The sequence below is a fragment of the Tarenaya hassleriana genome, unplaced genomic scaffold (genome assembly GCF_000463585.1).
Source record: "Tarenaya hassleriana unplaced genomic scaffold, ASM46358v1 Cleome20, whole genome shotgun sequence".
NCBI lineage: Eukaryota > Viridiplantae > Streptophyta > Magnoliopsida > Brassicales > Cleomaceae > Tarenaya > Tarenaya hassleriana.
The window spans coordinates 1056195-1071434 of record NW_010965373.1 but is presented as its reverse complement, the minus strand read 5'-3'; the positions used below and the strand labels follow the sequence as shown (position 1 = coordinate 1071434).

The 15240-nt window shown below is 40.3% G+C and overlaps 3 protein-coding genes across 12 annotated transcripts in view; 2 read left to right on the top strand and 1 right to left on the bottom strand.

Annotated features, from left to right (window-relative positions):
* Window positions 1–96: 96 nt before the first annotated feature.
* Window positions 97–7621, top strand: LOC104813639. Of its 9 annotated transcripts, none has more exons than XM_010541318.1 (20): window positions 102–1766; window positions 2286–2371; window positions 2450–2525; window positions 2622–2800; window positions 2883–2966; window positions 3086–3469; window positions 3668–3725; window positions 3981–4095; window positions 4195–4325; window positions 4392–4613; window positions 4727–4902; window positions 4995–5219; window positions 5335–5547; window positions 5634–5687; window positions 5782–5847; window positions 5932–6063; window positions 6315–6368; window positions 6468–6527; window positions 6667–7056; window positions 7157–7621. In XM_010541318.1, exons 1-20 carry the CDS (start codon window positions 443–445, stop codon window positions 7343–7345), a joined length of 4218 nt encoding a protein of 1405 aa, XP_010539620.1. In that variant the 5' UTR covers window positions 102–442; the 3' UTR covers window positions 7346–7621. The 9 variants fall into 9 exon arrangements, with proteins under 9 accessions (XP_019058108.1, XP_019058105.1, XP_019058103.1 ...); XM_010541316.1 differs by having other exon boundaries at window positions 2613–2800; XM_019202561.1 differs by having other exon boundaries at window positions 2450–2800; window positions 3086–3282; window positions 3373–3469.
* Window positions 7597–10574, bottom strand: LOC104813641 (beta-1,3-galactosyltransferase 7). Its single transcript, XM_010541324.1, has 11 exons — window positions 10329–10574; window positions 10092–10197; window positions 9854–9912; window positions 9548–9747; window positions 9403–9466; window positions 9164–9236; window positions 8951–9071; window positions 8740–8827; window positions 8510–8635; window positions 8284–8393; window positions 7597–8192 (listed from the first exon to the last, which is right to left on the bottom strand). The coding sequence occupies exons 1-11, from the start codon at window positions 10418–10420 to the stop codon at window positions 7927–7929; spliced, it is 1305 nt and encodes a 434-aa protein (XP_010539626.1). The 5' UTR covers window positions 10421–10574; the 3' UTR covers window positions 7597–7926.
* A 2691-nt stretch (window positions 10575–13265) lies between these two features.
* Window positions 13266–15240, top strand: part of LOC104813638 (auxin response factor 17) — a 3793-nt gene continuing 1818 nt past the window's right edge. The window contains exons 1-2 of one of the 2 annotated variants that reach the window (XM_010541315.2): window positions 13266–14470; window positions 14992–15232. In XM_010541315.2, the coding sequence (XP_010539617.1) occupies window positions 13406–14470; window positions 14992–15232 (1306 nt within the window). In that variant the 5' untranslated portion in view covers window positions 13266–13405. Of the gene's footprint in view, window positions 14471–14991; window positions 15236–15240 lie in introns of both variants that reach the window. The other variant, XM_019202572.1, reaches the window with a different exon arrangement.

The window sequence follows — 15240 nt, the reverse complement described above, 5'->3', positions numbered from 1 at the left end:
TTAGACCAATGAAAACAAGACACCTGTTTAGAGATGATGAGGCGCACGAGTGTTATCCTATGCCTAATTACTCCCTATCATATCCTCAAAATGGGAAAAAATTCTGCCATGTTGCCTGCGAATAACGCGAAAATCTCTGGAGAAAAGAACCGAAACCAGTCGTGGCGCGGATTCGAAAGAACATGAACCAGACAAATTCTAAGAAACCCTAATCTCCTCTTCTGACTTTGTCGTTGAATTCCTCTGGCGTGAAGATTGGTGCGCAAGCTAGGCTAGGATTAGGGTTAGGGTTTTGATTCTTCGGCTACTCCTGTTCTCTGGGAGGTGAGCGAGGAGGAAATTGGGGTCGTAGTCGTCTTAGAGGCTGGGGCTTGAGGGTTAGGGTTAAGACTTTTCTTTGTATGGACTTGGCGGGTGATTGTGTGAGTGAGTTGTGTCTGTTATGAACGTTGACCCATGCCAGCGGCCGAAGAAGATGATGGGTAGGGGAGCGGCCGGAGGTTGCGGTACCGGGGAGAGGCCGTACCGCCCATTTCGCGGGTCGTCCCTCAAGGAGAAGTGGAGCAATGGCGACGCCGTCGAGGACTCGGGTTCGCCGGAAATTGGTTTCTTAGCTCAGGCGAGCAAAACTCTGTGCGAGAGGTCGCCATTTGATGTTCCTGAAGATGGGTCCACTTCGGGGCTAAGTGTTCCTACTCTGCCCATTGGGTTAGCGAACTTGTGGAACCATTCTGATAGCAGGAAACGGCACAAGAAGTCTCATTCTGGTACAGATTATAAGAAGAAGAAGAAGACGTCGAGGCAAGGGGAGAAGTTGCGAGTTGGGAGCATTTGGGTCGAGCACGAAGATTACTTTAGGAACATAGATTTTCCTGATATAGAAACTCTGTCGGGTTTGGCGTCTTTTCGATCTTTATGTTCTAGGAATTGCTTTTCAGTGCCATTAATGGGATGCGAACCCTTTAGGACGGGACAGTGTGAAATTGATGGGACTGAAAAACTTGTGAAGAATGAGGATGTTGTTAGTGCAAATGATGTTGTTAGGGAAGAAGCGAATAATTGTGTTGAAGAGGAGGTACACGAAGGTTATGTTGAAGAAGAAACGGTCAAAGAAGATGTTGAACAGCCAATGAATATTGACAATGCAGGGGCTGAAAGCGTGCAGCGGGATGATAATCCCGACAACATCTGTTCTGAGACAGATTATTCTGGTAGTTTAGAATGGATTTTAGGTTGTAGAGATAGGATTTTGTTGACAACAGAAAGGCCTTCGAAAAAGCTGAGACTTCTGGGTAGTGATGCAGGTTTAAGAAAACTAATGGTTGTCTGTCCTTCTGAAGGGGATGTGTTGTTATGTGACTTTTGCTGCACTGGTGATGCCAAGGAGTATCCTGACCTATTCATCGTTTGCAATTCCTGCAAGGCAACAGTTCATAAAAGATGCTACGGTGTGCATGAGGATGTAGATAAATCGTGGTTGTGCACTTGGTGTAAGCAGAAGAATGGTCAAAGTGATTTTGAAAGACCCTGTGTGCTGTGTCCAAAAAAGGGTGGTGCCTTGAAACCTGTTGTTACAAATACTGAGAATGGAGGGCTTGCTGAGTTTGCTCATCTGTTTTGTTCTCAGTGGATGCCCGAGCTGTATATAGGAGACTTGAAGAAAATGGAACCTATTTTGAATTTTTCGGGAATAAAAGAAACTCGAAAGAAGTTGGTGTGTAACTTGTGCAAGGTGAAATATGGTGCTTGCATTCAGTGTAGTAATGGTATGTTTTACTGCTTTCGCATCCCATGGATCTTGTCTGCTTCCGAATCCGAGCATGGCTAAATTCTTGTCTCAAAAGTATTGCTGTTTGTGCTCCTCTGAGCTTTTTGATAGGCCTGCCTTATTTTTGTGGTTTGTTTTACATAAGTTACATCCGTTCTCTGAATGAAATTGTATAATCTGTGTGACATAACAGGCTCATGGCAGTAGAATGGATTAGGTCGGCTTCTGTAAAAAAAAGGCTCTGTCATTATATGGATAGCCTGTGTTGTATTAGAAATTAATGTTGATCTGTGCATTATTATGCTGTTGGCTTCGGTTCTTGCTTTACATGCACCAGGCTATCTAGTTGCGTCAATGACTTTGCAGTTGACAATGATCTGTCGATATGCAGTCCATTTGTATTGCTATATTCTGCATTTACTCGTCTGTTTGAGATAATTTTATGAAGACTGTCATATGGTATTAGTTGCTTGTTCTGTCATATGGTTGACGGTTTCTTGTAACGTCTTTATCTTAGGAACATGCCGAACATCTTTTCACCCTACATGTGCTAGGGAGGCAGGAAATAGGCTAGAGGTCTGGGGAAAACATGACCGTGATATTGTAAGTCTTGTCACTCACAGAAGACATTAGAGATCTTAATGCTGTTATTTTCATTGTTAATGTGATGCAATTTTGCAGGTTGAATTGACGGCTTTCTGCTCTAAGCATTCAGATGTTCAGGAGGGTGGAAGGTCTCTGCGGAGAGGAGGAGAAAGTAATATTGCTGACAGTCGTTCTCTTGTCTCTCATCTTCCTTCAAAATTTATTAAGGAAGGCCACCTGATTGATGCTAATATGTCAGTTAATGCAGGAAGGTCTGGTACGAATTTCGATATATCAGGAAATAGTGAATTACTAGAGACGGAATCACCTCACTCGAAATTGAGCGGGTCTATGCCGGACAGTGTAGAATCAGGGATGTCTGAGAAAAGCGATTTCAATGAAATAGCTTTATCTGAGTCTCTTAGTTTTGGATTGATTCTGAAAAAGGTGCTTCACAGATTTATATATTCTAAAAGATTGATTATCTATACCTGTTGACTCCATTGCTAACCGTTTCACTGCCTTTTAGTTAATTGATCGAGGGAAAGTGGACGTTAAGGATGTGGCTGCAGAGATTGGCATAACTCCTGATGCATTGTCTTCCAAACTTACAGTAATGCACAATCTTCACTCTTGTAATCTTCAGTTTCTACAAGTGTCATATTTGTTGGTTCTGCTGTGTGTTCTCTTTGTTAAATTCTATAAACTTGACTTCCCAGTTTTCACCTGTAGGATGGGAACTTGATGCCTGAGTTGCGAGGCAAAATAATCAAATGGCTTGGCAAGCATGCTTATATTTGTACTTGGCATAAAGGTGGAAACGTCAAAAGTAATGACAATATCTCAATCAAGTCTGAGTCCAAGACAGCTGTATTTTCAGAGGACATAGCAATGCGAGAATCTGATATCTCCGATCCTGCAGTTACAGAGTCAGTCTATTCAGAGCGAAAAAATAAAAGCAAAAGACATAATAATAATAATACTAATTATGCAATAATATGTGCATATGCTGATAATAGCCTTGGTAATGGCATTGTGGATGATGAAGTTAAAGCCGAACTAATCAAGGAAGAAGAGAGTAGTGTGGATCTGGCATCTGAACATTCTGAAGACAAGGTAATCTCATAAAAAAATACACTTGCTCAGCAATAATCTTGTTTAACTGCAGATACTTGTCTGTAGAGAGGCTGCTTATCATTTATGTTATTCGTTTTTCTGTTTTCCAACTTTTTCTGTGTGTCTTTCTGTGTGGTTGAGCATAAATATATATTTTTCTTTGCCCCACAACATAACTGTCGTGTTCTTCATCTACAGAAATCAATTGTGCTTGATGGGAAGGAACATCATGAGAAGAGTTCAGTAAACCATAATGGTATGTTTCTTTTTTTAACTTTTCATCTGTTTTATCTTGGATCCTACGGAGTTGTCCTCTCCAGTCTGTCAGCATATTTGTGGTGTTGTTTAGTTGGTGGGAAATGTCCTTTTTGTACATTTTACTTTCCATGAACGATAATTTTGTTGGCTGATTCTATTTAACCCTGATATCTTTCGAATTTTTTTTTTCATAGTTGTATGTTGGATGTTCCCATATCTCTGCTGCTGATGTTACTTATTGTCTGCTGTTTAGATAATCAAGCCAAACCATCAATTTTCAGTCGTCTTGAGGGAGTCACCCTGATGAATACTTTCTCCCTGGGGCATAACCCTTCTCGTAATCATCAAAGGGCTATCTCGGATCTTCTGTAAGTTCCGGGTTTGCATTTGGGCAGACACAGAACATACTGATTTTTTGGATTACATAAACTGGCAGGCCATAAACCCTTATACCTGTTTTGATACAGGAATAGTGAAACAAATTCTGGGCTTAATATTCATCCATATATCCGCAGAGAATTGTCACAAATGTGCAAGGGTGTGACTCCAAATGTCAGCATTGATTCTGATGCCAATGGGAATACTTCCAAATCTGATGGTAGAGACTTTTTTTTAATCATGTCTCACCCTTTTTGACAATTTATAACTGTAAAGCATTTGGCAGGTTCTGAAGGAGAAGTCAAACATCCTCACAGTTTTTCCAGTGGCACTATCTGTTGCAATCACCAGAATCAGCACCCAGATTGCAACAACACGTTTTGTCTGTTATCTAAAGCTAGCAATTTGGGTATACTGGATCTTGCTCCTGAAGATGAAGTGGAAGGGGAACTGTTATATTCTCAGCTTCGGTTAATTGGCAATGCAGCTATAAGAATGCAACTCTGTGGTGATATTTTTTTTTATAGTTTTCTTGTGTGTTTTTCTAGGCTCGCTAGACTTCTTCCTCCTTTCTGCATAACATGATTTTTAGTGTTTTGCTAATTGGTCCTTTTTCCTCAGACAATTTAGGCTTTGAAGTTGCTAAGAAGTTGCCATTGGAGATAGATGAGGAGCAAGGACAGAGATGGGATTGTGTCCTTGTTAACAAGTATTTCTATGACCTGAGAGAAGCAAGGAAGCAAGGTAGGAAAGAGAAAAGACACAAGGAAGCCCAGGCTGCTCTAGCACAACAGGAGGTTCTTATTTCTACATTTTTTTTTCTCTCTATTTTTATTATAATTTTGACTGCTCCATATCTCTGTTCTTTAAGATTCTAATTGGTTTGTAGAACTTTGCGCAGATGAGCGCCTCTAGGCGCAAGGCTGGTGGTGTCTCTCACCCAGTTCCTCAGGCGAAAGAAACACTTTTGAAGACGGCTCTCTCGGGGACACCATCGGAAAAGCTGTCGGATCAATGTACACCGGATTTTTCAGTAGAAAATTCACGATCTTGTGACATCTGCAGACGGTCTGAAACTATACGGAACTTGATATTAGTTTGCTGCAGCTGCAAGGTCACAAGCATTTCCATTGATCTACTTCCTTTTGTTTATCCAGTCAGCATTTCCTATGTAAGGGTTGTCATATGCTTGTGTATTATGTTATGTGATCAGGCTCCTATGATTACAGGTTGCAGTTCACTTGGATTGCTACAGATCTGCTAAGGAATCTTCTGGTCCTTGGTACTGTGAGTTATGTCTGGAATTGTCTTCATCTAGATCTTCTGGGCCTCTCAATTTCTGGGAAAAGACCTCTTCTACAGAGTGTGCTTTCTGTGGTGGCGCAACTGGTGCTTTTAGGAAAGCCACGAATGGGCAATGGGTCCATGGATTTTGTGCTGAGGTGAGATTTGCTTATTATTTGAAAGCAGCTATAAGCAGGCAGGGTCCCAGATTGCGAGTAACCTTTTGTATTTTAATTTCATGCAGTGGGTCTTGGAATCGAGCTTCAGAAGGGGTCAGGTGGATCCTGTCCAGGGAATGGTGGGTTTATTATTGCGCATTACAAAATCACATTTTTGTTTCATGCTTTGTAATTGTAAGTAGGCTAACCTTAAACATTTTTATGCTACCTCAGGAGTCTGTACCCATGAACATGAACATTTGTTGTGTATGCCGACAGAAACATGGTGCATGCATCAAGGTAAATTCCATTCACTCTTTCTCTCCATTCTAAGGTGCTTTTTATGAAATATTGCCACAAAAGTGATTTTTTTTCCGTTTGCAGTGTAGTTATGGTAATTGCCAGACAGCATTTCATCCTTCCTGTGCCAGAAGTGCTGGCCTCTATATGAGTGGTGGTGGGAAGCTTCCACATAAGGCATACTGCAAGAAGCACAGTGTGGAGCCGAGGGCAAAGGTTTGGTTTTTTGTTTCGTTTACTAACTTTTTAATGGGCCGATCACTGAGATGGTGTGTATCACATTTCTCATACTCCTAATGAGCATGCTGGATTTGCTTGCAAATAAACCAATATACTAGTACAATGATGACTAGGAACAGTTTTAGCAGCCTCCAGTAACTTTATACGTGGTTACTCTCACTCTCAAGTACTATATATGATATGTTATTGCATTTCCTAATGCTGGGTATGTCTGACTCTTTGTGCAGGCTGAAACTCAGAAACATGGTGCAGAGGAGATGAAAAATCTCAAGCAATATAGGGTAGGGCTTCTGGAAGAGGCAGATTGTTTTGGTCATTTCGTTGCAAAATATGCATCTCTTGTGGAATGTGAAGTCTTAGAATTTTCTGATCTCTTCCAGGTTGAGCTCGAGAGGTTACGCCTTCTGTGTGAACGGATAGTCAAGCGTGAGAAACTAAAGGTAAACAAAAGTTTCCATTTCTGGAATAGTTGGCCTGCGGTGTCTGTGACTCTGATACAAACACATTGTTTCCTCACATTTGTTGGGCCCTTATTTCTACTAGCACATCGATTTTGACATTTTACTTTGTATTTTGCAGCGTGAGCTCGTCATTTCCTCACATGAAATACTTGCTGTCAAAAGAGACAATGTTGTCCGCTCATTACTTTCAAGCCGTAGGCTTTTCCCTCCGGAAGTATCTTCAGACTCAGCTACAACTTCAGTTAAAGGGCATCCAGACAGTAACAAGTCTGGGAGCGAGGCGATACAGAGGTCAGATGATGTAACTATTGACAGCACTCTCTCTGTGAAGCGCCGAGGAAAGGGTCCCATTTTAATGGATTTGGATCAGAAAAACGATGACAGTGTGACCTCCAAGACTCGGTTTTCCCGTAAGCCCACTGAACGAAAAACGCTTTCCGGGAAGACAATTCCTCGTAGACATTATATAGTCTCGCCTACTGTTTCAGGAGATGGAAAACCCAAGAAGGTGAGCACAACCCCACTCCGTTTGGTTTGTTGTTTCGTTTGTGACTCTTAATGGAACTCTTCATTGTTCATGATTTGTTTTGGGTTGTTGATAAGGGCAGGAAGTAGAAACATTCGCGAAAGAGATGGTGATGACATCAGATGAAGCGACAATGAAGAATCGACGTCTGCCAAAAGGGTATTTCTATGTACCTGTGGATTGCCTCCAAGAGGATGGTAAGCCGGCAGCCAACCAGGAGGACACTGGGGAGGATGATGATGATGATGACAACTCGGGAAAAGATGGGTAAAAAGACCCTTTGGCTCGTGGATTCTGTTTTCCTCCTCTGTGGGCATCGAGCCACCGAGTTAAGCGAAAGCCCCGGTGGGACCAAGGCGAAGGTTATCGCCATTTGTGGGGACTGAGTCGAAGGTCAGCTGAAAGGATAGAAAAGCTTATGACAGGTAATGTCTTGAGCATAGCAACTGAAGAAAAAAGGCCTGAATTCGGGAAGCTTTCAGATTTTTGTGGTTAACTGAGAGTCAATGTATTGCTGTTTGTAAAAAAAAAAAAGGGGGGGGGAAAAGAAAATACGCAACTGTAAATATTCACGAGGATGGAATCCGACGGGGAAAATTAGGATCTTCTTCACACGTTTTGTCTTGGCCCCTTTTTCTTGTACCTTGCTAAGCCACATTGGTCGTATTTTAGACAATCAAATCAATAGAATCATATTCTCAGTGAAAATGATATTTGACCTTTAAATAGTTCATTCTATGCAAGATTATGGTGAATAATGGTGTTCAACTGGTAAAGGTAAATGAGAAAGCCTCTCTCTAACCAAAAATGGCAATCTATATGTAGAACCATCCATCTAAGCCTTCAACAATATCAGTGTTGTATACGTCTCTCATCCCCTACAAATTCTTCTTCTTCCTCTTCTCCTTGTGTCTTCTTATTCTTATTCTCATTCTTCTGGTCTACTGTAAATTTGAGAGTGTTTTTCGGGTGGAGAAATGCATTCCAAACAGCTCCTTCTTCTTCACTACACATTTCGTGAACGTCTTTCATTCTCTCCACTGATTTGCAGATTCCGCTGCATCTCCAATCGAACGTGGCTACACACACGTTCCCCGCAAATGCCTTCCATTCGCAGTCTTTTATAAAAGAACACCAAAAAAAGACCGGAGATCAGGCGAGGAAAGAGCTAAACACAACACCAAGTTAGATTAGATCAAGAGGCTTTACGAGGTGGAGTCCCACAACAGAAGCTGTGGTCATCGATGTGTTCGACCTCCAGACCGATGAACCATGACCCGAGAGACACATCTTCATTTGCATACTTATGCAGAATCGGCCTACACAATAAGTTCATGCCCCGAAAGAAAATGAGACCTATATGAAAACTCCAATGTGTGCGCCATTTCTATCTACTAAATCACGAACTGAACAGTGAATTCATGGAGTTACTCACAGGTTGGCGGAGATGTATGTGGCAAGATCCTTTGAGACGGCGTAAATCTGCCCGGTAGCATGCCTGAAGTATTTGTTTCCTTCATCTCCAAATTTCCAGTACTCGGGCTCATGGTACTTGACAGTCCTGGATAATTCAAAACAACAGTTGTGGCAAAACTCCAAACAGATGGGAACCCGAGAGTTCAAAGATCTCAGGAGGAACCAAGAAACACCCGAATAGGATTCTACTTTTTAGAAAGCACAGGTCCCGATTTCATGCACCCGATGTAGACTCTCGGCTTTGAACGGTGATGGGCAAGAGTTGAAACTAGCATACCTTAATTGCAAAAAGAGGCAACAACAAACATGTTTAGCTATATCTCACAGACTCCTCGTTTGTTTGATAAAGAAAATGTCATAATGAGAAATGCTTGGAAAGGGTTTTTCTTTTTGTCTTTACCAAGATTGACATGGACATCATCATCAACCTTGACATAGAACTCTGCATCCCACTTTGCAACTGCAGTGGAGAAGAAAATTTTGGTTTTTGCAGACAGTTCGTGATATCCTTCAATATGCTCCTACATCATACAAGAAAATGTAGCCAAAAAACATTTCAAGAAACCGTTTCCTTTCTTTGAAATCTAAGAATAACCCGTATCAGTAGCCTTACCAGCCTAAGGAAGTCTTTGTGTTTAGCATCTTCTGAATCAATGGATCTGTCCAAAATACTATTCGATTTCGCACTGCCAAAAATTCCGTGATCCCATAAGCAGATGATATGCATTCCATGAATATACACGCATATATACGCAATGTAGAAACAGTTGACAAATATTAATGATCTTTTATACAAAACGTTCACCTCAAAGATCATCACATTTTTCATGATGCAAAATCTCTGTGACTCACCTGTGGCCAATCATGAACTTGATGACAATCCCCTTCTCCCGTTCCAGCTTTTCAAGCTTTTCCCCTGCCATAAAGACAAACAACATCACTAAATTAGAGACAAAATGTATGGAAGACAGAATGAGAATCACTACAACTGCAGTACCTTGAGGCATCCATGTCTCTCGAACTGAATCGCGTCTACTTCTGCTACTAAAAGCGGTATTAATCCCAATAACCACGAAAACTTTCTTCCTTGGATTTCCTTCGGATCCAGAGATTGTTCCTGAGCCATCTCCGATCTCTTTGGAGCTCCAAGTAGCAGAGAGCTGCCTCTGAAGCGTAGAGACCGACTTATCCAGCGACCTGTCCATCCTCAGAAAAATCCCCATAGATGCACAACATATGATCAGTGAAAGTATTATAATTGATGAAAATCAAGTTGAGTCTACAAGGAATCATCTTCACTCACTGTATTGCTTCTTGGGTTCTCAAAACTTCCTCCATTACATCTTTATCTTGTGATGTTTTCTACATTTAATCATCAATCAGTAAACGTGAAATCAGCCAAAGAAACTCACAAAGTGTATGAACTGATCGTTTGGTAATCTATACATACACTGTACCGTTTATCGAACATTAACACGGTGCCAATCAAAACGCAGATGAAGTCTAGAAAGCAAGCGATTCAGTTACATGAAGAAACGTACTTTCTTATTAGAACAGTCATCAGAAACTATCTGAAGTTCGTGATCACCCATGTGCTGGGAAATGAGCTGACTGCCGGAATCCGATGACGGCGTCGAATCCCGTAATCTGAAATGTGAATTCCGGATGCAACAAAAACCAAAAAACCCATCAACAAAATCCAACAGAAACTGCGTAGAAACACGGAGATATCATCAAATTCACCAGACGAATGCGAAGGAAGAGAGAACTTGTTATACCTGGAGGTGAGGATTGCTCCGAAAGCGAAGAAAGAGATGCATAGAAGAGGAAGCCATGCCAACGAAAGCTTTCGAGGGACCTTGTTCTTCATTGCCACAGAGACCGAGACAGAGACAGAGACAGCGAGAGAGGGTCACATTCGAAGGGAGGAAGGAAGGAAATTTGAAGGCTCTTAAATTTTGCAAAGGAAAGGTTTTTATGGGAAAGAAAATTAATAACTGTTTGCCTACATGGAACTTACAATGCGTTTGTTCCTTCTTTGTGTTTTTTTATTGATTTCATACCAATTTAATTTGTCAAGTCATTTACTTCAAATATACAAATACAAATCACCCTTTTTTTAAAAAAAATTATTCTATGTTATTTTGTACTTAATATATTTGTATTTTTAAGAGTAGCAAAAAATCCAACCAATACGGAAATAAATCTATATTTTCCTGATAAATAACTCAAAATATCTCCAATATATCATTAACATTAATTTCTATGTGATTCATGCATTAAACAGCTTTGCAGAAACAAAATCTAGAGCTTAAATCATTAGTAAACATCTTATTTCCAAATACCATATAGTATATAAAATTTATGGAAATAGATCCAAGAAAATTAGATTTTTAAAAATAGTCATAAAAAACAATTTTGAATTAAATAAATTGGACCAAAATATCTTTATTATATTTCCTAATCGAATTTTGCGAGATTATAATATTGCCTGACTAGACAACATTTTATTATTACCATTTTGGAGGATTGTAATGGATGTGAATAATTTAATTTCATTATGACTTTACAACATTTATCAGATTCTGATTCATAGTGTAATATTGAAAGTGAAATTGTAAACTTTATTTGGTTCTTATTTTGTCAAAAAATATCTAATTTTAAAGCCTTTTACCAACAAAACAAAATATTCGTTTTAGAACATATTATATAATTCCTTTTATCAAGAAGAAAACATATTATACAATTTAATTATTGCATTATATAATATATATATTCAATAAATAGACCTAATTGAATGAATGTTGTGGATCGACGGAGTCACCATGGAAAAGGGAAAGAATGTTTGTAGTTTGTGGAGTCACACGAACGAGAGAAGAATGCGTGTCGTTCTCGTCGAACTAAAACGGCGTGGTGTGCGGATTATGGGCTTTCATAGAATCGACCCGAAGCGGCCCAATTTAACGGCCCATAATCTTTATTTGTACCCAACCCAGTTTGTTGGGCCTGCCCATGGATAGATTACGCCGTTAATCATTTAAATATATGCGAATTTATCACACCACATTGATACGACGCAGCATTCAACATCATCACTCATGTAACGACAACATAAAAAAAAAATATTTCACCGGATATTAATAAATGTAAGAATTTTTTTTTAATATAAATCTATCAGTTACCAAACCCTCCCACGTGCCATTAGATTATGTATATAAATATATATATATTTATGCTAAGGCGTATCTAATAAGCGAATCACAAAACCCTTGTGGCAAGTCATACCTTTTAATTTTGCAACAAACGACATCAGCCCCCCTGATTTTTTTACTAAAAACCCTAAATTTAAAGGCAAGTGCTTGGAGGTGTTTTTCTTCAGATTTCATCTATTTTCCTGCCAGATTCTGTACGTTTCACCGGATTAATTAATCGTACCACATTTATTATAAAAATCAAATATTTTATGCTTTTCTATGATTTTTTTTATTAAATATTTTTTTTAAAAAAAGAAAAAAAATTATCAGCCGGGTTGTTCCGAGTACTCGGCATTTACGAATAGACATGTCTTTCCGATCGAACCAAAAATTTGATAACGTTTTTGAACCGAACCATATAAATTTTTTTGAATGACAAATATTTAAAAAAACAAAAATTGAATCGAATAAAATATTTAAAAGTAAAAAATTATTTTTTAAAAAATATTACTCCCTCGGTGTGTATGCGTATTACGTACCGTACGATGTTTCAGGTGTATTTTTATTTATTTTTTTTGTAAAATATCTCCTTGTAGTAATAATAATAATAAATAAATAAAAAAGATTTACTATGATTTTACAACAACAATCACTTCACTGATTCTTCGAACGGCCCACCCGAACCCCTTCCCGCCCCCCCACCCCTCATTCCCTCACGCGCTTCCTTAGTGATTATTCCGTTATTTTATTTTTCACTCTTTTAATTCATAGAGCATTTATCAATTAGTTATTTTAGATTTGCTGTGATCTTCTTTTTTATTTATTCACCCTTTGATATTTCCCGGTGACAAGCCCTTCTCTGAATTTTTTTTCTTGTATTTATTGTTTTTTTCTTGTTTGGAGATAAAACAGAAAAAACAAACGTAGATTTAGATTTGATTTCTCTGAATAGACTTAATATTAATATTTTTTTAGAGTGAAAATGGACAGGCGTTTTGATTATTGATTAGTACACGCTGCATTTTTTTTAAAAAAATGGATATACATTACCAAAAAAAATTGATCAGAACAAGTCTTAGATTACAAGGGGAAAAAAACCCATTATCCATTTTGTTTTTTTGGGGTTCAAGAAACCACTTAAATGAAGCTACTTCTTTTACACATTCAATAAAATTGGTTGAGTTATAATACTACCTTTCTAAAAATACACGATATTTAAATAAATCATCAAAAATTAACTTTACTAAGTTCTTGCCTAATGAATCGTACCTCTTCATAATGGGGCATTTAAATATACGTAATATGTGGTCTAATAAGAGCTTTCCAAGGAATTTAAATTTGATTATTAACTACAAAGCCAAAAAAAAAGGGGGGAGAGAGTGAGATGCACGCGCGAGCGGACGGCGTGTAGGAGAGGGTTACTGAGTAAAAAGGGTTTGTTGCCGTGGCAAAAACTGTAAATTTCGGAGCAAATCAGGGGCAATCTCATAGCACACCATAATATCACTCTCGCTGCTTTTGCTTTTGCTTCCGTGCCCGTTCCCACTCTTCTTCTCAGACACACATGGTCTCCTCTCTCTCTCTCTCTAACCAAACAGTACCAACCTCTCTTCTTCTTCGTCTTCTTCGCTGACTCCTTCTCTGCTGCAAAACCTAGCCGGATGCCACCGTTTTCGGCGACCGCCGGGGCCGCCGATGTCCACCGTGAAGTCGAACCGAAGATCTGGCGCGCTTCCGCCGGCGCCTCCGTTTGGATCCCTTCCCTCCGCGCTAGGGTTTACTACTTCCCTCAAGGCCATGTCGAGCATTGTTGCTCCTCGGCTCTCAGCTCTTCCCTTCATCCATCCATGCCTCCCGTTCCTTGCGTCATCTCCTCCGTCCAGTTACTCGCTGATCCGGTTACCGACGAGGTCTTCGCTCATCTCGTGCTTCAACCCGTCCCTCCCACGCAGTTCGCGTCTCTCGATGCCACCAGATGCGACGGATTTAATGGTGATACCGAGGAGGACAGGATTGTTACCTTCGCTAAGATTCTGACGCCGTCGGATGCCAACAATGGCGGCGGATTCTCCGTCCCGCGGTTCTGTGCTGATTCGGTCTTCCCATCTCTAGATTATCAGGCCGAGCCGCCTGTTCAGACGCTCTCGATCACCGATATCCATGGCGTCGTGTGGAATTTCAGGCATATTTACCGCGGGACCCCGAGGCGGCATTTGCTGACCACCGGATGGAGCAAGTTCGTCAACCACAAGAAGTTGATCGCCGGCGATTCCGTCGTTTTCATGAAGAATTCGAGAGGCAAGATGTTTGTCGGTGTGAGGCGAACCATTGTGTCCGGCAACGGCGGTTATGGTGGAGATAATTTCTCTAGCTGTTATTATCAGATCAGTGGAGTGGCTAAGGAAGACAATGAAGGTGAGAAAAAGGGGTTTAGAAGGGTCGGGAAAGGGAAACTGACGCCAGAAGCGGTGGCTGAGGCGATGGACAGGGCAGCGAAGGGGCTGCCGTTCGATGTGGTCTATTATCCAACGGCTGGGTGGTCGGACTTCGTGGTAAAGGCGGAGGACGTCGAAGCCTCAATGGCTGTGTATTGGGCCCCTGGTATGAGGGTGAAGATGGCTATGGAGACGGAGGACTCATCACGGATTACTTGGTTTCAGGGGATCATCTCCTCTACGTTTCAGGAAACTGGTCCATGGCGTGGATCTCCTTGGAAACAGCTTCAGGTACATAAGATGTTTCTCTCCGTATTTGTCTATTTCACTTGCTATTCTCGGAGTATGTGACGTTGGAGATTCAATCCGATGTTCATAGGAAATTATTGGTCAGATCGAATGCGCAAAGCTTCTTGGAGTAGAAAATTTTCTTTCAGACAATTCAATTGTCTGTTAATGTTATGACAATGTATACTAGTAATGCAGCTGTAATGGGATTCAGAATTAAGACAATGCAGAGAAGTTAGTGCACAATTCATACTAGCAATGTCTTAGCTTGTCGATATAATCTACTGGCTATATCGGGTTTATTTTCCACAAAGAACCATGTAAAGAAAAAGGATAGTGGTCTTCTCAGAAAGGATCCTTGTCTTGGACTTGGATTCTACAACATGAACTGAGGCTATCAATTTTGGGTATATACATGGGTGTTTCCTAAAGTATTGGGAAACGGCTCTTTCCAGTGAGTTTGTTTGTAACATTCTTCTTGAGTTTTAGTGTTCCCTTATTATTTGGACCTTTGATTTGTAAAGGTCACATGGGATGAAGCTGAAATTTTGCAAAACGCGAAGAGGGTGAACCCTTGGCAAGTTGAATTGATTGTAGCTCCAAATCAGCTTCATGCCACTTTTCCCCCAAGAAAGCGGTTCAAATATCCTCACACCACAGGGATTTTTAGTGATGAAGATGGAGAAGTCCTTTATTCTCAAAGAGGACTATCTGATGCTACACCACCTGGGGACATAAGCCCCTCGCTGTTGAAGTATTCTACTATTCCTGCT

Coding starts and splice junctions, on each gene's coding strand:
- LOC104813639 (XM_019202557.1), top strand. CDS start 443: ATGAACGTTGACCCATGCCAGCGGCCGAAGAAGATGATGGGTAGGGGA. Junction 4,096..4,194: donor AGGGCTATCTCGGATCTTCT/GTAAGTTCCGGG, acceptor GTTTTGATACAG/GAATAGTGAAACAAATTCTG. Junction 7,057..7,156: donor GAGATGGAAAACCCAAGAAG/GTGAGCACAACC, acceptor TGATAAGGGCAG/GAAGTAGAAACATTCGCGAA.
- LOC104813641 (XM_010541324.1), bottom strand. CDS start 10,420: ATGAAGAACAAGGTCCCTCGAAAGCTTTCGTTGGCATGGCTTCCTCTT. Junction 9,467..9,547: donor AGAGACATGGATGCCTCAAG/GTACTGCAGTTG, acceptor TCTTTATGGCAG/GGGAAAAGCTTGAAAAGCTG. Junction 8,828..8,950: donor TGATGTCCATGTCAATCTTG/GTAAAGACAAAA, acceptor TTTGCAATTAAG/GTATGCTAGTTTCAACTCTT.